Below are 20,976 nucleotides of genomic sequence, written 5' to 3' on the forward strand. Positions count from 1 at the left end.
GGCTCCTTCCTGGAAAACCTTTTATTTGTTAAGCTCAAATATGACTAGTTAGGAGGTAAAAACCAAAAACCACAAAACCCTTCTAAAACCCAAAACAACTGAAACAGAAAAAAACTAAAAATCTTCCCCAAAACAACCAATATAAGGGTTATACAATTGTCAACACTTCAGAAAAAAGCCCCATACCTTTAGCAAAACCTCACAGATGAAAACATTTCCCAAAACTCTGTTTCCAAGGGGAGGAGAAATCTTCTTCAATGTCCATGTCATCACTCACCGAAAAAAATTTTATAGAAAATTTTATTCAACATACAACATTTTCCAGCAAAAAAAGGCAATATACAGGAAGAGTTGTTGTACACTGCGGCTACAGAGACAAAATAAAATACTGGAAAAGAATGTAAAATTAAGTGTGAATTGCTGATTCTATCTTTACTGCACTCAAAACTAGACACGCAGCTGGCATTAGCTCCAAAATAAAAGGAAGCAGTCTGGGGACTGAAATAAAACTACACACAATGAATATCAACATCAGTGAAATTCACTTGCAGACTCACCCAATAAAATTAACCTCCAAGTGTTAAATTGTACATGTTCATTAAATATACAATTTAATTTTTTCTTTTTTCTTTTTTTTCTTTTTTTTTTCCTCCTTTTTATACAAAGTCAACAGCTTACTAAACACTAGTGAGCATGCCCTCTGTGCTAAAAGGCTATTTCTTGTGTTTTCCCCATCTCTTCACATGTTAACTAAATTAATGATATTTATAATCTTTTCACTTGCTTTTGCCAACTTTTGAGTGTCATTCTATTTGCCAGAAGATGGCATGATAAATTGCAACGGTATTTATCAATGGTTGAAAATTTAATAAAAAGACCCAAATATCTCTTTTTAGGACTCGGGGCATCCACTTGGCAAAACGGGATGCAAAATAGTGACTAAATTAAATGAAAACTAGTTTATTAAAAAAGTTCCTATGCAGCTGGAGGAGACAAAAATCCCGAATAAGTGCCAACAATGTACACAATGAAGTAGAGATTTCTATTTATTGATGATGTGAGTTTTTTGCATTTACAAATGCACAAAAATGTCATTTAAAGTATAACTGAAGGAAATAAATCTGATGTGAGTCTAAACATAAGACTTACTAGCTGCAGTGATGGTGAACACCATACCAGGAAGGGCAGCCAGCCAGCTTATGCCATCTATAAACGTACTACAGACAAATATTTTGCCAATGTCAACTGTTCTACTAAACTCTTCCCTCATTATGCTGACAATTGCCTTGCATTACGTTTACCATAAAATAACTCTCATTGGCATCCAAGCTTTATAAAAACACCTTCATTTTGCTCAAAAAGGGCAGTCAATAGATACAGAGAAGCCAAACTGAACAGCCTCAACAAAATAAAATTAACATCAGCAGCAAATCCTCTTGCTGAAGACTTCAGATATAGTGCACGTGTACCAAAGTTCTACAGTTGTTAAAAAGGTGCACACACACACTTATTTTTGTCCCTTGCCTTGACAATCTGGTTAATTAAGTCAGTTATGGATTTTAATAGCTTTTTCAAGGTAAGTGTAGCGACTTCTCTTTGGGGCTTTATTGAAATGGTCAAGCCCTAGCCATGGCCTTGGATGAGACATGTTGCCTGGAAAAGAAAAGAGAGAAAAACACAATGAAGTTTTAAGACTAAATTGGAAAGTTTCCTTTACACGCACTCCTGTGTGCCCTGTTCACAGTTTGTTAGGAATCGCAAGGGACGGAAGAGGACTCCACAACAGTCCTAGAGGCCACAGCCAACAGGGCGGCTTTCCTGACTGCTGCTTTGCTTTCCTTCCAGTAATACATTCTACAGCTGTTTCTGGATCAGGTAGCTGGCTTTTCTCCTCTTCAGTCACTTACAGGAGGTTTACAGCACTGTGTGCTAAAGCAAGAAAACTCCTGTTATAATTCACGGCCACAGGCACATCAAAGTACCAGTGTTCACCAAAGCACTGAGCCTGTTTGAAACAGGGAGGCATCCATCATCTAAATATGACAACCTATAGTACTTGCCATATTATAAGTTATCTCTGCTGTATTAACTTATTCTTATCACCTGGTTCAAGTGGGAATATTTGTTAAATTCATGTAAAATGCAAATAATCATTTTATTAAGAAATCATGTAACTGACCTCTTTATTTTCTGAGGAAAAGAAAAAAATTACTCGTATTTAGATTGTAAACAAAACATACAGATTGTTTTCATTTGTTCAATCCAATATGGTTTTATCTAACACTAGTTTTCATGAAAAAACAGTCTGCGTACTTCTTGCAAATGGGAGAAATTCTCTTTTAAGATGTCCTCAATGCAGAGCATCAAATGTTCTTTGAAGTGAAATGATAAAGGCAGAAACAAAATACCCCCCCAGCAAGAAAAGCACACTCCTCCATTCAAAGCCATCAACCATGCAACCACTAAAGCATAAAACACTTGACCTTTTTGGTTGCCTGCATCTGCATTTTTGGCTATATTTTCTTCAATCAAATTTATTTGTCTTTTTGTTTGACATAATGGTCAATGTCAAACATAAAGGAGAACTGCCAATCTCACTGAGATCATTTGAATGTCTTTTAAAGAAGGAAGTGAAGTCCTACACTGTTAGTGCCAGCACAATCATTGCTAGAGTACACCTCTGTAAAAGCAGAGGGAAACTATTGACACCAGCTATGTCAATCAAGTTAGAGCATCCCAAAGCTTTAGTTCAATCAGTCCAGCATGTTTTAAAATGTGGTATTTGTAGAAACGTGTGAGCCCCATATCTTGACATACTACTTAAATAAGAAGGCATTAGAGCATCATATTAACACCCCATAGGAGAATTTCAGGGGGTGGAATGAATTCTATCAAAGTGGATTATATCATGGGAGCAACTTCCCGTGAAGTCTCAAATGAAAACCCTTTAATCTCACATTCCTACAACTCCTACAAACAGTTCAAGTTCCCCCTTTTCCAAGTTTGCTATGTTCTGTATTTTTGACCTAGTTACCTGGTTAGTCTTTCACACTGTTTTGGCAATTTGCTTTGCTCAGAAAGTCCGACAGTTTGTTTCAGACTCCTGCCTTCCCCTTCCCACCCCCAGAAAGATGACTCACAGACTCTGCCTGCTCTAAGCACACAAGAGAGAGTTTATCTGTCCATGGAGAAACGTCTGCCTCCGAGTTCATTATCCAGAGACCCCTCACAACTAGTGCAGAAAGAGGTCCCACCAGTGACACACTACTCATGGGTGACTTGTGCAGATGCAGGCATCCAAAGTTTTGGCAAGTCCCCTCATATTCACAGCCATGGGCCATAAACCTGTCTGTGCAACATACCACAACGACAGGACTTTTTGCTAGGTCTAACCCTCTGTGAGTTTTGAAATAAATGGACAGTTACAGGATTTCTTTACAACTGCTACACAAATCCAAAACACAGCTTGGGAAAAAAAAAAAAATAAAAATCAGAGAAAGTCTGGCCCTAGCACAACCTGCCAACAAAAAACAGAGCCCATAATTGTCAGAAAAACAGAACTGCAGAGAGCAAGTTGTCCTCAATCTTGTTTCTACCAAACAGAGCAGCTCACAAAAAGGAACAGCCTGCTAAGTTAAGGGGAAAAACCTCAACGAATTCAAGGCTTTCAACAGAGCGCTGACTGCAGATTCAAAGGTGCCGTTCCCAACTGGAACTCTCAAAAAATTACTATGGTGGAAGTCCTGAAGGATTAACCTGGTTTCTCCTCTGTGTAAATTCCTCAAAGAATAGAGCTTTAAGTACCAGTGAAGTAAAAACCAAGATGGCAGACCATCCACAGACAATTGCAGAACAGAGCTGCATTTGTAGCTTGGTGAATCACCTCTTAGGAAAAGAAAATCCAAACAGGATCCTATTCAGAAATGTAATAGTCTTGTTAGATTCTTCAGATTCATTGAAGATACCAAGAACAAACAAGAAGTATCTTCAATTAATATGATAAGATTCTTATTTTAAGTGTACTGCAAATTATGCGAATGCACCTTAATATTTTTTAGGAATAACATGAACCCATACTCCAATAACAATATGAGAATCACACATACAAGGGAGCACACAGACAATACAGGCAAGGTGCAACTGATGTCATCACCCTCTTCTGTAAACCATGTTATACTGATATTTGACCCATTTGGTTACTCAAATACAAGCTTTTAACTCTAAAGGAAACAGATTCTTTAGTTACTTCTATACCTATACATATTCTCAGACTAAGATACACACTTAACACTGTTAAGTGTGCACATAAGTGTATATAAGTACTCGCTTAGTTACTACATACAATGTATTTCATGTACAAAGAAACTCCTGCATCCTGAGTTAAGGATGATCACATTATAGCAACTGTCAGAGCAACTTCAGCAGTTCAAAAGAATAGTCAAGTTGTCTAAACTCACCAGGTTGGGGCTCAAAATCTTTCAAGTTCACTTCATACTCATCTTCATTGAGATACTGGTGTCGGCCCATCATTACAATTGCAAATTTAAACTAGGGAAGGAAAAAAACCCCAAACAAAACAAACCCTGGTAAGACACTGCATTAAAATAAAGCCTTCAAGTCTAATTTCATAGTCAAACTTGCAGCTGGTTGTAAGTAGTATTCTTCAGGGTTTGATAAAGGCCAATCCTATTTCAAATCTTCATCAACAACCTGGATAATGGGATAAATGAATGCTCAGGAAATTGTGAGCCTGCATCTGGAGTACTGTGTTCAGGTTCAGGCCCTCCAGGGAAACAGAGATGGCAACAAACTCCAGCAAGTCCAGCAACAGTCCAGTAAGACAGCGAGGGGACTGGAGCCCATGGCATACAAGAAGCTAAGGACAATGGGTTTGTTTAGCCCAAAGAAAAGGTTAACAGGGGCATCCAGTCTTCCACCAACTGAAGGGTGTTACACAGAAAGAGACTCTTCCCAAAGGGCTGCACAGTAGAAGCACAAGAGGCAATCATAACAAGTTGCAAAATGAAAAAATCTCATTACATGTAAGGGGAAATAACTGCCACTAAAGATAGGGGCAACACTCCAAAATACCGTGCTCAGAACACGGCAGAATTCCCATCCTTGGGAGTTCAAATTGCAACTAGGTAAAACCCTGAGCAACCTGACTTAACTTTAAGCTAGTTCCAAGCAGGAACATGAAGTGGGTGGCCTCTAGAGGTCCTGCGCCATCTAAACTTTTCTAGGTTACTTAATGTTTTGCTGGGTATCTCTTGACGCAGGACAGAAATACTACTCCTACACATCCTACCTAATTATTCTCAGAAAAAGCATTAAGTCCAGCATTTGTTCTGTTGATCAAAATCTACACTGATCCCAAACCTTTGGTGTTCAGACATCTTAAAGTAAACTCATTTAGGGCCTACACTCAGCAATACTCTTCCAACTTGCCATTACCTTTTCAAATTCTTTTTCTTGTATGTCCAGCATTGTCTGAATCCGCTTCATAACCTCTCTGAAGTGTTCACCCTAATAATTATAACAAGATTTTTAGTCAAAAAAAAAAAGTCTAGGAAAAAGATGGATACTATTAATATTTCCTGCTTCAAGCTTTATCAAAATACAATGCCTTAAATGTCTGTTATTTACAAAATTACACAAGTGTCAACATCATCTGCTACAATATGGAATAACAACATAAACCTTTCTATAAATTCAGCAACTTTAAGTACTATTGATTCATCATTAGGCAAACTGTCCCACAAACTGAACAAGTACTGCTAGTGATACATGCAAGTCAGGTTAAAGTTAAGAAATAATAGTTAGAAATTTAGCAGCAAAATAGGAATTTGGAAAAAAAAATTACATATCCTTTCTAAGCATATTACTTTTTAAAACCTCTACACCTGTAACGCTCCCCATCAGTCACTAACTTTTAGTGGTACGTTTCTGCATGCTATGTAAACTGCCCCAAAAGTGATGGATGCCATCAACTTAAAGATCAGCAACACACATCGGTTGTCACAGACAGGGAAATGCAGTGCAAATGGTTTCCACCAGAAATCAACACATAGGTTTTACTCTATGATGATCAAAAATATGGAAATAAAGAGTAAAATTTTATGGGATGCAGAGATGTGGACATTATTTCTCATTCCAAGTGTTTCAGGCAGGTAATTTTCATACAGACTAACATACACGAACCAGACAAAGTTTAGAAGCTAAGTGCTAACCGCCCCCAGAAATACAGTTTGATATTAAAAGAATCAGTGTGACATTCAGCTGGAGCCGTATAACATAAAAACTTAAGAATTTAAATTAAGCTTTCAAAATTAGCTTTCACTTTTGTAGTCCAGCCCTAGAAGAAAAAGCACATTAAATTACAGAAGGTATGAAATGAGAAGTCACCTTAGAAAACATTGAAGAAAGCAAACTCATTTTTCATGATCGCCTGTCTCAGTAAGAAGCCAACCAACCACGGCCTAGCCACTTTCGCCAACAAGTTTGCATCGCGATTGCTAAAGTGTTATTAAAAGTAGGACTCTAGCTTTGGTGGGGGTGGGGGTGGGGTGGGTGTTCTGCAGGGGTTTGGGGGGAGGGGTAGTATTGCTTTGATAGCATTTCAACTCCTTGGCTGAGGCTGAATGCCTACTTTCTAGATACTGCACAGGCTCACTGAAACACTAACCACCTTTATATGCAAAAGAGAACCAAGATGGTAAATGATGTAACTGTAAAAATGCATATTGGGGCAGAACCTTTTATACAAGAGCAGTATTTTTCTGTATACTCGTTAAACTAATCAATTCCTTTGACAGTACTTTATGAAAACATCATCAATATAATCCCATGGGGAGAAAAAAGGAGACATACTGTACCTGGTGTATCCTCAGCAAGAATGGAATTCCAAATGTCCCAAAAACCTCTTTGTGGAAATGTGCCACTGTGATTAGCATCTCGTTTTCTTTATCTATATCTACCTGGTCCAGAGGAATTTCCTAGATCCAGACAAAAAATTATTTAGCAATCAGCTAAAACATCCCCGAAAAGTTACTTATTAAGTAACTAAAAGCATAATTGATATGCTGTTACTGATATCAAACAAGTCTATTTAAAAACAATTAAAACAACCATGCTGTTTGACAGAATCTTTTTACAGGAGTCACTCATCCCTGGCATGACAGCATTTCAGCTTCCTCTACTCAGTAAATACTCTCCTGGCTTTCCCAAATGTTTGTTTGGGGTTTTTTTGGCATGAAATCTATCAGCTGTAGTAGTAGCTGATAGCAATCTCACAGACTACTTCTTGTCTCCTCGTTAGAGTTTACACAGGAAACAGTTTTAATTTTTAAATTTCTGATCTTTGAGACAAGTTAACAGATTTGAATGATGGAATATGTAAAAAAAAATCACATTATCAAGTACTACAACTTGGCTCAAGAAGCTCAAATTTAACAGAAAAGAAAACAGAGTCTTCTAGAAAACATAAGTTTAGAGTAAGAAAGTGGGTTCTAAGCATTTATATCATGAGACCTCAAACAAACCTTGAAATTGTTGCTAAGGCAGCAAATGTCCTATGGACAAGCCCTTGCCTTCATGTATTGTTATAATAAACATACATAAAAAAATTAAAGAATGAAATCATTACAGGGAAGCAGATGGAACAAAGGAAAAATTTTAGAAGTATTATGTTTAAAAATACATTTATATTATCAAGTAATCTAGCTTGCTGCAAGTATCACAGTACTGAAAAATCAGAAGACACAAAGAAGACTCAACACCTGAGAGAGTTTCTTCTCTCAAAGTCAAGTTTTAGAGTTTCTTCAAGGCAGTAATATTTACCTCTATTCGAAACGTTCGACTTGTTGCAGGTGACAAACACTCTAACAGCTCATCTTCCTGATGGACACCGATTATTTTGTAACTTACAATTTCTAGCAGCCTTAAAAATAAACAAACAGGAAAAGCATTTGAAACATTGAATCAAAAAAAATAATAATAAAAAAATCAATGCAACATTTCCTTTTCAGACCTTGAGAGGTATTACTGTAGTCAGGTCGTAAACAGATGCTACTACTGTGTTTGTAGAACTCTGAAGTCAGTCTTTAGTTAAAATTAAGTTGTAAAGTTACAAAAAGTTAAATTAATTCTAGCTTATGGCAAAAAAGCCTGTACATGCAATTAGAAGACAAAGGTTTTTAATTTAGATTATTTTTTAAAATCCCTTTAAATGACTTCACTTTTAGCTCTTGAGAAGTTAACAGTATGAAATGCTTTCATTGGAAACAGTTATGAAACTGGGAGGTAACAAATGCAATTGATGAAACCTATGCATCTCAAGGATGTAACTATGAAATACAAAATAAATATTTATACAAAATGCATAGTCATAGTTAATAAGAACACTCTTAAAAATCAAAAGCTTCCAGATTAGCTTTAAAAGAGTATCAAACTGCAGTTGTTAATTACAGTTTCCAGAGAATTTAAAATTCTATGGATACTTTTCTGCGTAAAATCCATGTGATCACATAAAAGAAACCCAAATCTTCCAGCTTTACCTTAATTTCCCTGAACCTTTCTCAGAGAGTTCTACAACTTTTTTACATTCTTCTAACAGGTCCCGCACACACCCATGCTTATCTGGATATACTGTTATTTCCTATAAAATTTGAAACAGAGAAATCGTTAGAAAACCTGAAAACGGGAACTATCATATTAAAGCACAGTATACACTGGATTCTTCATCAAAAACCCATCTTTAAAAGACAACAATTACTAAAGTGAAGAACCATGTTTTCTTCAATTTTTTTTTTGTTAAGAACTGACACAACTTTTTTTAGATTTATTTTTTATGGGACTTTGGTGGCCTGGGTTTTGGGTTTTTTTCTTATTTGGTTGGTTTTTTTACATAAGGTACAGCTTTGTTCTAATTTTGGGTTACTCGGGGACAACAGAGTGTACGAACCATAGTCACAGCCGTGCCAGCTTTGACACAGAAACAGCAGCAGGAGTGTGACAGCCAGACTCAATCACTCACCTCTTCCCTAAACTGGCTATTTAGCCATATGCATTTAAAACTTCTTCTGTTTTCAAAATCAGTTATTTTCATTTTGAGCTTAAGGAAGAAAAGAAAAATACTTTAGGCATACTTTGTAAAGGGCAGAATTATATTTTTTTTTAATTTGCACCAATACAAACAAAAGACTCCTACCTGTTGATAGTAAAGTTTTTTAGGCTGCCTAGGCTTGAAGAACTGCAGAAGATCTCTTAAAGTACCTTCATAATTATGTCTAAGAGGATTACCAGGGCCATCCCTATAACTACACAGGAAAAAAGAAAAACACTAGTATCTCTTTACAATCCATCACTGCTCAATAAATCAAACTATCAAGTACAAATATTTTTATTCCTGGTTTCCAGTTTCACAAAACTGCTAGCACAGCCTAAGCAGCAGCATATTCAGTGCTTAAGTGATGTTAAATACAGGTGAGCCTATGGGAAAGAAATACCATTCCTGTGCGTGGTGACTCTAGGGGCTGTTTACAAGCTCACCTTTAACACTGCGGGGTGGCAGACCTACATTCCTCTGAAACTACTAGTACAGCAGCACATGCTTTATAGATTGTGAAAAGTTAATTTGTGGAGCCATATGACACAGCAGATTCCAGAGTGACCACAGCACTGTAAACTATAAAGAGCTATTCACATTATGACAGTCTCACTGATGATGACGGGAGATACCTATAAGTTAATAAAGAGCAATCTATGCTTACACGAATACAAAAAGATGATATAATTTTTGCACGCACATTAATCCTGCAGCAGATACATATAACTACTAATATGCTGTTTTCTGCTATAGTTCTATACAGACTCAAACCCAGTTTTATACAACTGTGCCTGAGAGCACCATTTTAACCAGAAATGTCCCTTTTAGCAGCTGTGAACTTGTTAGATCATCGTCATCTTCATGAAAACTCATTTACAGCCTGGGGAGGGGGGCATGCGGGGCAATCAGTTAACTAATTCCTGCATTTAAACATGTAAAATTGGCAGAAATCCTGCTTTTATGTGCACTTGTTTCTGCTCTCCTCCATTCTACAAATCTACATTAACTGAAACAGCACTTGCACTAGCTCAGTAATTTGTCCCATACAAGTAAGGCTTTGAAGTAAGTAATGATTTTAGAAATTTAAACAACAGTCCTTTGAAATGCATCTTTTTTCAATGACACTTTCTGGAACTCTTCTAAAATGTGCAATTCTTTGAGGCTATAGAGCTAGCCACCGCAATACTTAAAAACTGTCTACGCAACTTGCTGTGCATGCCAGAATCCTAACATTTTACTGGTAAAAAGTTAACAACCTGAAAACAAGCTACAAAGTAACTGCTACCGATCTGTATTTGGGCTAAGTATTTTAAAGAATAGTTTAGATACAGAACATTAAGGAAATTCATCTTACCCTTGTGATTTGAAAAACTGTAATAGCATTGGATCCGTATTAAGTCTTTGCGCAACTGTCTTTGCAACCTGCAAATAATTTTTTTGTAAGTTCTGAATTATTTCAGACAGTTATGACATCGCTTTACAATGATACAGTCGTTCACTACATGTCAAGAACATTATGTTACTGTAATTCTGAGAGACCCACTACGTCTACCTACTTCCCCAAGGCAAACTAAACTAGTCTATTTAGCTTCTGAACAGTTGACACAAAGCAAAATCTACTAGAAAAAGATAAAAAAAAATTAAAAAGGGGGGGGAAAGGTAACTGTTTTATTACAATAAATCACTGTCACTATAAGGCCACAAAATCCACAATAGCTCTACTCCTCTTTTGGGCTTTTTTTGTTTGTATTTGTTGTGTGTTTTTTGTTGGATTTTGTTTGGTTGTTTTTTTTAATTATAGTATTATCGGGGAAATCAGTTAAGACTTGCTGTTTGAAAATTCCTACTGTTCTTTAATTCACTCTAAGGAAGTTAGCTTGCTGGGCAATATCACCACATCATTGCCATCAGTATATTTCATGTCACTGCCTCACAAAAAGCATGGAGATTCTCTCAGTTTTTCCCTTACCACAAAAAAACTATAAAGAATTTACGCTTCAAGTGAAAATGAAATAAGAGAAAGAGAGTTGCCAAAAAGCAGATGATGAGAACAGGATAGCCATCATGCCTGACTTCCACTGTGTATGCAGGTGCTCAAAGTTCCTGCCTTTGGTGACAGAAAATACAACTGCCTGGGTTTAAGTGATCTTTTTGATGCTGACAACAGCAACTGCCGGAGAACTGTAGGGAGCCAAATCTACTCAGGCTCTGAACAGATCAGATCAACTTTAGTTTTCGTTGTCCAGTTTTCCTCTTCTAAACACCCCCAGTCACCCTTCATGAATAACAGGTTTGATCTGTTTGTGCCACTGAGCATTAAACAGCATTGTGTGAATAAAGCAATACAGTTTGGTCTACAAAATAAATATTATTGGTGATACTACAAGCAGAAAATAGGCATCACTAGATCCCCAAGGTATTTTCCTTTTAACAGCTAAGTTGAGTAAGTTTTACATGTCACTTAGAAAGCAAATGCATAATTTGATTAGAATATAAATTTCCCTGACAAGAGCAGAATGGCATATCAAGAAAGAATCCTATTGTCAGATTAACTCATCATTAATAAGACTGGGAGTTCTCAGAGCAATTTTTTCTCACAAGCAGTAGTGCTTCCTTAAATTTGTCATTATCACAATGCAAAAAGTGCACAAGAATATATCTACTCTTTTCTAAAAGTACGTATAATGCACTTGTGAACTAGTGCAAAAATTACTTTCAGTACAAGGAAACAAAAGCAGAGAAACACATGGGACACATACCTGAAAGTAATTCATCCTATTGGATAAAGTAACAACAAAGCCTGGGTCATTGGGGATGGTTTTATCACAGAAAATGACATCCACACGATGATAGAGGTCTCGGAAGTATTCTTTAGCTGTTGGTAGCTCACTGTTATCATTTTCTGGGTCATCCCTACAAAAGCAAACAAACGATAATACCATTACATACCACGTTGTTACACATACAAGCAGTCAGGGCTTTTTAAAATGTTCTACAGTAAGTCAGCAACAGTTGAGAGAAACAGAAATAAAGTTCAGAAACCTTTTTAAAGAGCCATCACTTGTACACAGTAGAACTACAGAGTCAGTAGTGACCCACACCCCCGAGTATTTCTGTGCAGCGCAAGGGCAAATGCGCTCACCCCCTGCGCTCGCTCACTCGGTAATCTGGCAATATTCTGAATCCAGCTGTTTCACAGCAGCATTCCAGCAGTAGTCATCCCTCCCTCCCACCCCATTACTGCACGACTGTATTAACGCTGCCACAGCTTTCCATATACTCCTGTATCAATTGCTTTGCAGAGAGGCCAGATGTACAACAGCACTCCTTGAACCACAGAAGCAAAACAGTTGGCACAGACGCTGGTCTGGGTCACTACTGCCTGGTACCCCTAACTTCTCAGCAGAGAAATAGCACCAGGGTACAAGCTGTGCACTTACCCAGGAGTCAGCAGCCAGCCAAAGGTGCATAACACCAACTGGGTCAACAGGGAATGCGAGTTCCAAGGCATGACATGAGAAATACATTCATCTCACATAATCTGGGGTAAGAGTGCTGAAGATAGACTAGCTGGCTTCCACCCACTGTCAGCCCATGGAGAGAAACAGAGCAACACAGTTGGGTGTGACCATCAGGAGTGAGAGCATAGAAATGCTGATTTATAGCCCTGACAAGCTTATGAAAGATCCCTTTAATGGATACAAGATGCAGGAGTTCTCCTTTTGCCTTGGAGAAAACTCCAGTTGAAGCACCAGTACACCTATGAGTTGCGTATGCTCAGGCAAACCGAGAGCATCTCATCACCACAGACCAAATAAGAAACATACTGTGAGCATGAGTAAAAGGGAAAAAAAAAAAGAGAAAAAAAGGGAAGGCAGTTTAATTCTAGGCTGAAAGGAGCTCCACGCCAAGAGCCTTGTACAGTGGTAATGGTACAGAGCTCAAGATGTGAAATGTTGGTAGGCTCTTCAGAGTGAGTTACAGTGGCTCCAGGTAAAAAGCTGCAGAACTCAGATGCATTGCTGAACCACACCCTTTGATAATATTAAGACCTATTTTAGGTTATTAGTTTTCTCAACTAGGGTGAAACCTTCTTGTCCTTAAATAATGTGGCATGTGATAATTAAAACGCTAACAGAATTTTTTCATTTCCCCTTTGAATAAACAAATGAGAACTGCTGAGGAACATGCCTACTGTTGGAAAATTATACTTTGCTCTTGTTAAAATGCTTAATTAAAGGAAGTTCTGCATTCAAAGTGAATCAGGTGATTTAATTGCAAAGATAAGCTGTGCCCTTTAAAATACATACTTCTGAAACACTATGATGTCGCCATCCATGAGTTCATCAAGAGCTTTATCAAGAGATACATCATAGTCTTGAATCCTTTCTGTTAAATTGGGTTTAACTTCCTGCAATAAAGAACAAAAAATTGTTGATCACAGAATAACAAAAGACAAAAATAAAGGTCATGATAGTGAAGAAATCATCAGGTAAGGTAACTTCTATCTTCAACTGAAACAAATGGTAGATAGGCAAATTAAATGTATTGTTAGCTAAGGCCCAGATACATCTAATTGCTATTGATAAAGCTGGCTGCTCATTTTTACCATTGAAATCTCACTCAAGTTATCTTCATTTTCAAAAGTATTTCAGCATTCAGCATTATCTTGTTAGCATATAAAGTTTTTCAAAATTCAGAGATTAATGTTCTACTGATAGAGCTTCCAAGGAAGGTTGGAGAACACCGATTCACTCGCTTATTTTAATAGTGCAGAACTTTTGTACAGCAATTTACTTGTCTTTTTTAATAAAAAAACCCCACTAAACAAACACCAAAACCCTATTCAAAATGCATATATTGTAAAATATCTATATGCATGTTACGTATTCATAGTTGAAGGTTGACCTCTTGGGATAAAAGCACCTGTCTAAACAAACTGGAATCAAACTGCAACCCTGACCTGCAGAGTACAGTACCTGGTGGTTCTGCTCTTTAGGATGCAAGTGTGCGCGCTCCCCTGCAAGCACCAGAGAGAGCAGCATGACTGCTAACAAAAATCATAATAAAAAACGCAATTCCTTGCTCTTACTATAGCAAAGACTTTGCCTTGGCAAGATCTGCATCTTCAGCACTCAATAAACACAGCAGTTATAAAGATTCACAGTTGCTGTATTTGGGCAGAAACAGGTTAGCAGAAAAAGTATTTTATTTGCTGACTTCTAACTTATGGAAGGAAGGAGAAGATGCAACATTTTCTCAACTCTGCTGTTCAAGAAGGACACTGAAAATACAATGGCCAATAATATCAGCATCATTAGTTCCTTTAATGCTGTGGGCTCAGAGGACATGCACAGATCTAGCAGAGTAGAGCTGCCCATGTAGGACTTCATGTAGAGATATTTTGTATTTAAAGCCTCACACTTCTAGCTGTATGATTTAAAACTATCTGCTGCTACTCTCTTGTGGCACTGCAGACTTCAGAACTACAGGTTACAGAGCGCTTATGATTTATAAATTTAAAATTCATCAGTTACCATTGTTATGAGCAACCTTTTTTTAACCAATAAAGCTTATTTTTCTTTAGTTGTAACACATAAAAGAAAAAAATGTTACAAAAAGTCTATCAATGCAAACCTCATAGAGGATAAGGTTAGTTTCTTGTGGAAATCCTGCTCTCTCACACATAACTGGAAGCAAGTCACCTATTGGAAAAGAAAAGGAACATGAAACATGTTGCAATTTAACTGCTCGTGAGACCTCCTGCAAGAAGGAGAGAACCTATTTTTCTATCTTGGATAAAGAGTTTTTAAATGCCTAAGAAAGACAGCCTTTCAGGTTTAAGCTTCCCTTATTGACACAGAGAGACAGACTTTTAAGATTTCCTTCCACTTCATCTGAACAAAACCAACAAAAGTAAGTGCCAGGCCATCCAAGATCAGAGTGATTGATGAAATAACACTGTTCCTTCCCCAGAGAAAAAAATTCACCTCTTTAAAAAACAAACAAACAAACACACACACAAACACAGCTAAAATACAAAATTAGAAAGCATGTACGAGTCAACAAAATGAGAAATCTAGGTATTTTTACTCAGTGGACATTTGATGAATTCTTTAAATGGACCCATATGAAAACCAAAGCTCACGCCCAATTCAGTCCGAGCAGATGCTCTCAGGCTACCATAGTGAAAAGGTGTAGAGAAGTTATTTTAAAAGCTATAGCAAAAGCACACTCCACGAAAAACAACTTGAAATAGAAGGAAAAAACCAAACTGGAGAGCAATATCAAATCACAAAGCTTTACAGCAAGTCTAAAACAGCTGTTTATGTGCAGCAACACCTGGTGAATACAGCAAACCTGTAGCAGAAAAAAAACCCTGACAGCCAACAGTGTATTAAGACAATACTCTCAGCCTTGCAGAGTTTTACTGACACAACATGGGGAAGAAAGCTAACAAGTGTTGGAAGAAATGAGAATTTCCTCCTGTGGCCTACACCTTTGATTTCACTGATAAAACTAATACAAAAAAAAAGCAATCTATTGTCTTTTAAAAAAAAATAATTATAACAATGAAATCTAATTTTAGAACTCACGTATTTTACAGGATATAGGTGTATAGATATGTCCACAATAATTCAAACTCCGAGTCTTCGGATCATACATCTTCAGAAACAACATTACATCATCTATGAATCAAGAAACAAGATTTATTTTTAATTAAGGTTTATTTGAGTATGTTGGGGGTAGGGGGGGTCACCTAGCCATTTTTCTTTAAACAGTAACAATGACGTGTCTGATTTATTATTTTCATTACTGCCTTTAAAATTCTTAAATGCTGAATTTTTGTAAATCTTTCTATAAAAAAAAAATGTTCAGTGATTCTAAAAACACATGAAACCTCTTACACTTGAAGAGGAGAAATGAGGGGGGGAATGCATTAGAAAACCTAATTTCAGCACTGCAGTTTGATGGGTACATCAATGTCATCATTGAAAAAAGGACTGCACAATATTTTCTGAGATATATCCAAAGTAAAAGTATTTTGTGTTCCCTCAAGTTTTAGCAAATATGCTTACGATCTTTATCGAACTTGGGTAATGTTGCTCCAGTAGCAGCCATCTCTGGATCTACTGTTTCCAAAAATATTGTCCATGGATTTTCATTGTCACTGAGCTCAATCATCTATGTAGAAAGATGTGGAAGAAGAAAAAAAAGTCTCTGGAGAATATAATATAACTTGATATCTGCATTTTCATCGGATATAAGAACTTCATGACATTCTATGAGTGGGAGAATTAATTTTTTAATTGCATTAACAAGAAATTTAATAAAATTTATTAAGAGAAAAATGACAGATATAAAAACATCAAAAAGGTTTTAATGAAGCACAAATTACAGTTTTTATTTTAAAAAAGACCTATTTATTTTTCATTTCAAAAAATACACCTACCTTTATTATGGCAAGAAAATCACTTTAGAAGTAACACGACAGTGAAACCAATCAGTTCTCTGTGGTATTTAAGACACAATGTTTTGCATTTTACACAATTGAATCCAGAGTTTCTATCCAAATATTGGAGGACTCAGAGAGACATTTCTGTTTGAAATCTAACATAAAAATCATGATCATGCTTTTTTTCATGGAAGAAAAAACATGTACCACACTCCTACCTCCTATCCAAATCAATCCACTCAATTTCAAGTTCTCAAGTATCAAACTTTACCAGATAGAGGTTAAACTAAAACCCTGAAAGATCTGATGTCCAAAACTTATAGAATCTTAAGAAAGAACTAAAAATTATGGGTGACATACAGAAATAATGTCATCTATCAATTAATATTTACCGTTTTATTGCCATCTGCTTCATTATCTAGCATTGCAGGTCTTTTTGTTCCATTACTTCTAGCTTGCATTGGCCATAATCTGATTTGATCCTGGGGAAATCCCTAAAATAAATAAAATTCATGAGACGAAACAAACAAAAGGATGGCTAGATACTTCTATTAAACCCAAACAGATCTTCTATTTTAAAAGGTCTAAATTATGACTGTTGCTGACACCTGGAGAAAATAAAACTATGAAGCAACCATATGTCATCAAATAAACACATACAGATACTCTCAGCTACAGAAAACTTACCATCGTTTGAGAGAGATTTTGAACAAATTCTGTAAGCGTGGAGTTTTTTAATACTTTGAAAACAGTATACTTCACTTTTTCTTCATCATACATATCATTGCCTTGGTGTCCACAGAACTGATCCTCTGCCACTATCTGAAAAATTACATTTAAATGTTACTATTCATATTAACTCAGCTGCACAATGTAATACCTTCTCACGATGCTTTACGATGCGACATACTGGCTCTCTGGATAGTGGCACACTGCTAACTATTCGTGTTCTCATGAAGAAAATTTGCAAGTGTACAGATTATAATGAAATTTTTAAATTGTGATTGATAGGCAAATCAGTGTGAGTAATTAAAACACACTAATTCTTACAAATCCCGCACAATTACAAACCAGTTGTGCTTAGATCCCAATCTTGGTAACATGTCCCCTAACAATCTTGGCACTTAGAAAACAGGCTAATAATTATTTTACCGGTGTAATGCAAGGAGGCTGGCCTAAAATGTCTCCTGTACCTCCCACTGCTCCCATGCATTCTTTGGTGACAGAACGACAAATGGTGCAACTCTGCCGTCTCTCCACTGAGAACAGCTCTACTGTAAATGCAATGGAGAACAAGCTAAACCTCACCGACATCTCTACTTATGAGCACCAGAAAGAAGATGCAAGGAAACGTGAAGGAAAGTGGAAAATGGGTTCCATCTTCTTGTGCCAGATGGGCTCTGGAAAGAGCCATAAACAGGGTTCCTTAAGGCAATTCATAACAATCTAGTCCATCTGGCTTTTCCAAAAAGATAATTGCAAATATAAGCACTCTCTCCTTCTGCTTCTACTTGACGAGCTCAGTTTGGCAGTAGTCCAGGCTTGCAGCCTATGTCTAGATATATCCTAATTCTAGAAAATAATTCCTGAAGGAGGTAAAAGTGTGGTGACAGGGCAGCCATTTAAAATAACCTGGTCCTTTTCCTTCCACCTGAACTATTTTTACTTGCAAGCATATAACTTCTAGAGAAAACAGAAGTGTCTACAACATACAGTACTGCTTGTTTCATTAGGATGCATTGCATGCGTAAAGATACTTCCAAGCACTAAAATAGTAATTTCACTTCAAACACTACTTCTGAACACAAATTTTTTTAAAAATAATAAATTAAATCAAGGTTTGTCTTGGGTGGCTCAACATTCTGAATTTTTAATAAGGTAGTTGCAACTTGATCAGTTTCAAATGCTGACCTGCACTTGCATATAGAGGTGAGCTTCCTGCCTCTCCTTCCTCTTCTGAGCTTCTATCCTTTTCTCTTCTTGTAGCCTTTCTACAAGTTGTTGAGGGATATCGTGGTCCGTGACAGGCTGCAAAACTTCACCTGCAAAGCAGATTTTGTGATGCCACTTCAAGATTTACATCAAACAGGGTTTTCTTCATACACACTTTAATTTCCTCTGATTTGAAGTCAAACCCAGCCTTTTTTATCTTTTAATTAAAAACACGGTTTGATATCATCACATTCTGGCAAAAGAGGCATTTTCTATCCCAAGCCAAAATGCACTACTTCCATGAAATATGTATCATAGACTTCTGAATTAAATATTCCTTTCAAGATTAAAAAAAATAATATTTACCACCACTGAACATTTTTTTAGTATACATATATCTACACACTCATAATCAATGGGATTTAGTTTCCACCACTGAAATTAGTTCACCGATTTCTCCATGCTATAAAACAATCGAGGTTGAAGCTCTTTGCAGATACAGTCTTGCTTTACTGTGCTAAGACAACGCTAGACCAGCACGTACTTTCCAAAAGTGAGAGAAAGGCTGGCTGATCACACATAATCTATAAATTCCAACTACTACTAACAAAGCCCCTTTGTATAGGAAGACTGCCAATGCCAAAGGTCGGATATAAACTATAGCCCTAAATCCCTGTATGTAATCTACTTCAGAACGCACGCACAGTATACATACTTAATTTCGATTCCCTGATGTAAACCAACATGTACGCATTCGTACAGTGCCGCACAGATAAGTCGTCATCATGACCTCCATAGTTGTGTTCAATCGCTTCCTCCTTTGTACATCTTGATACAACGTCGTCATCAAATTTACACCACTAGAGAGAAAATTTTATATAAATATAATTTTACACATAAAAACATGTTCTTGAATTATAAATTAATCCTATTTCTGGTACGTCTTTCAGTTCTTTCAAGTAACTAAAATTGCTCTTTCAGCAGCACAAGTTTAAAACAAATAATTTAGTTCAGTATAATTTCTGCTGCCTGCTGCTTGCACTCAGCATAAGGAAGGCCACAAATACCAAACCTTTACTGAAATATTTGAACATTTCACACTGCATTTCAAAAACTCAATAATTATTCAGAGAACTTTCTTAAGACTGTTGTTCCAATAGCTAACATTTGAGTCAGAAAATTTACTTTATTTGTTGTAAAATAAAAGAAAAAGCAGTGATGCACAAGATATCTAGTCATTATTTGTACATTTAATTTACAGCAAATTTTTAATTAAAACAATAAAGCCAAATAGCAACACATTCACAGCAAAATCTGACTTCTACTTTTACTGTGGAGAGTCATGTATACACAAAACTGATCGACTCCAGGGAAGAGGCACCTGACCTACAAACGTCTGATCTGATCAAGTCACCTAAACCTCTAACAGTGGGACGAGTGCAAAGATACTGAACTTCTGAGTTACAGAAACATTTGAAATGTTCTTATTTGTTTCAGCATAAAGTCAGCCTAAAAAAAATGCTGAATAAAATCTGATTGTAGTCAAACTTCAACACATACATACACACAACTGAAAGGATTCCCTTAGTTAAAAAGTCTTTTGCCGAAAGCCAATAGCAAAGATGAAGCTGCTCCTCTTAAAGTGACTAATGCTTCCAAAGGCATGCTCCTCCCTGCAGAACAAAACCTAACACAATGGGTGCAGGTTTTTCTTTCTGTAAATACACAGTAAGTTTCCCAAATACATCAGAATAGGCACAAAATGAAAGCCTATCAAGCTAAAAACTACATGGAGATGTCAAATCCCTGTGTGATGAATTAAGTGTGCCAGCAAGCTCTTCTGTTAGAGAACAAAAATTGCAAAGATTTGCCCATTATGAAAACTGCAAGTATATATTTGCAAAACAGAAATATGTTTAGCTGCTTTTCAATACTCACTTTGCCATCCCCCTTTGGATTTAAGTAAACAACATAATGTCCACCATGGTTATCTCCACTGTGTACTAGAACTGCATGAAGAATGTAATTCGCAGGATCTTTAGGATCTGTTTTTTGCAAAAATTCATCTAGTGGCAACTGTTCAGGAAACTCAAACCTAGTTTTGAAAAGAGTTAAGACAGTTGTATTTGTAGTTAAGACAGACACAGGGTATTATGCAGGTCATCAGTACTTACTCCTAAAGCATGTTACAAAAATTGAACACGAGACTGTTACAACGCCTTTTCTAGCCAGGATATACTGCATACAGTGGCAGGTTTTATACTGTTTTAATACAGAATAAAGATAATATACATAAGCACCTCTGAAAAAGTATGCCCTCAGTAACAAGGGGAAGGGCACTTTAACTGAAATAGTGCTATTCTGGATTCACTGTCAGGGGGAATGCTCAAAACCTGTTATTTTCTAGTACATAAATACAGCTTTTCTAGCACAGGTATCACTGCACTGGAACATCATTTTGAAACGTCTTTCACTGATGCAG

At 36.7% G+C, this 20,976-nt stretch overlaps 1 protein-coding gene across 2 annotated transcripts in view; it reads right to left on the bottom strand.

Moving 5' to 3' along the window:
* Nucleotides 1-282: 282 nt before the first annotated feature.
* USP7 (ubiquitin specific peptidase 7) overlaps nucleotides 283-20,976 on the bottom strand; it is a 75,637-nt gene continuing 54,943 nt past the window's right edge. For both annotated transcript variants that reach the window (XM_055707031.1, XM_055707030.1), the window contains 19 exons: nucleotides 20,433-20,589; nucleotides 19,210-19,354; nucleotides 18,474-18,604; nucleotides 17,250-17,384; nucleotides 16,955-17,056; nucleotides 16,186-16,291; nucleotides 15,703-15,795; nucleotides 14,744-14,811; nucleotides 13,417-13,517; nucleotides 11,866-12,019; nucleotides 10,461-10,528; nucleotides 9,209-9,317; nucleotides 9,035-9,112; nucleotides 8,556-8,656; nucleotides 7,840-7,939; nucleotides 6,876-6,995; nucleotides 5,455-5,526; nucleotides 4,458-4,548; nucleotides 283-1,653 (listed from right to left, as the gene is read on the bottom strand). In XM_055707031.1, coding sequence (XP_055563006.1) covers nucleotides 1,547-1,653; nucleotides 4,458-4,548; nucleotides 5,455-5,526; nucleotides 6,876-6,995; nucleotides 7,840-7,939; nucleotides 8,556-8,656; nucleotides 9,035-9,112; nucleotides 9,209-9,317; nucleotides 10,461-10,528; nucleotides 11,866-12,019; nucleotides 13,417-13,517; nucleotides 14,744-14,811; nucleotides 15,703-15,795; nucleotides 16,186-16,291; nucleotides 16,955-17,056; nucleotides 17,250-17,384; nucleotides 18,474-18,604; nucleotides 19,210-19,354; nucleotides 20,433-20,589 — 2,038 coding nt within the window. In that variant the 3' untranslated portion in view covers nucleotides 283-1,546. The remainder of the gene's footprint in view (nucleotides 1,654-4,457; nucleotides 4,549-5,454; nucleotides 5,527-6,875; nucleotides 6,996-7,839; nucleotides 7,940-8,555; nucleotides 8,657-9,034; nucleotides 9,113-9,208; nucleotides 9,318-10,460; nucleotides 10,529-11,865; nucleotides 12,020-13,416; nucleotides 13,518-14,743; nucleotides 14,812-15,702; nucleotides 15,796-16,185; nucleotides 16,292-16,954; nucleotides 17,057-17,249; nucleotides 17,385-18,473; nucleotides 18,605-19,209; nucleotides 19,355-20,432; nucleotides 20,590-20,976) is intronic.

Source organism: Falco cherrug, chromosome 4 (assembly GCF_023634085.1).
Source record: "Falco cherrug isolate bFalChe1 chromosome 4, bFalChe1.pri, whole genome shotgun sequence".
Taxonomy (NCBI): Eukaryota; Metazoa; Chordata; class Aves; order Falconiformes; family Falconidae; genus Falco; species Falco cherrug.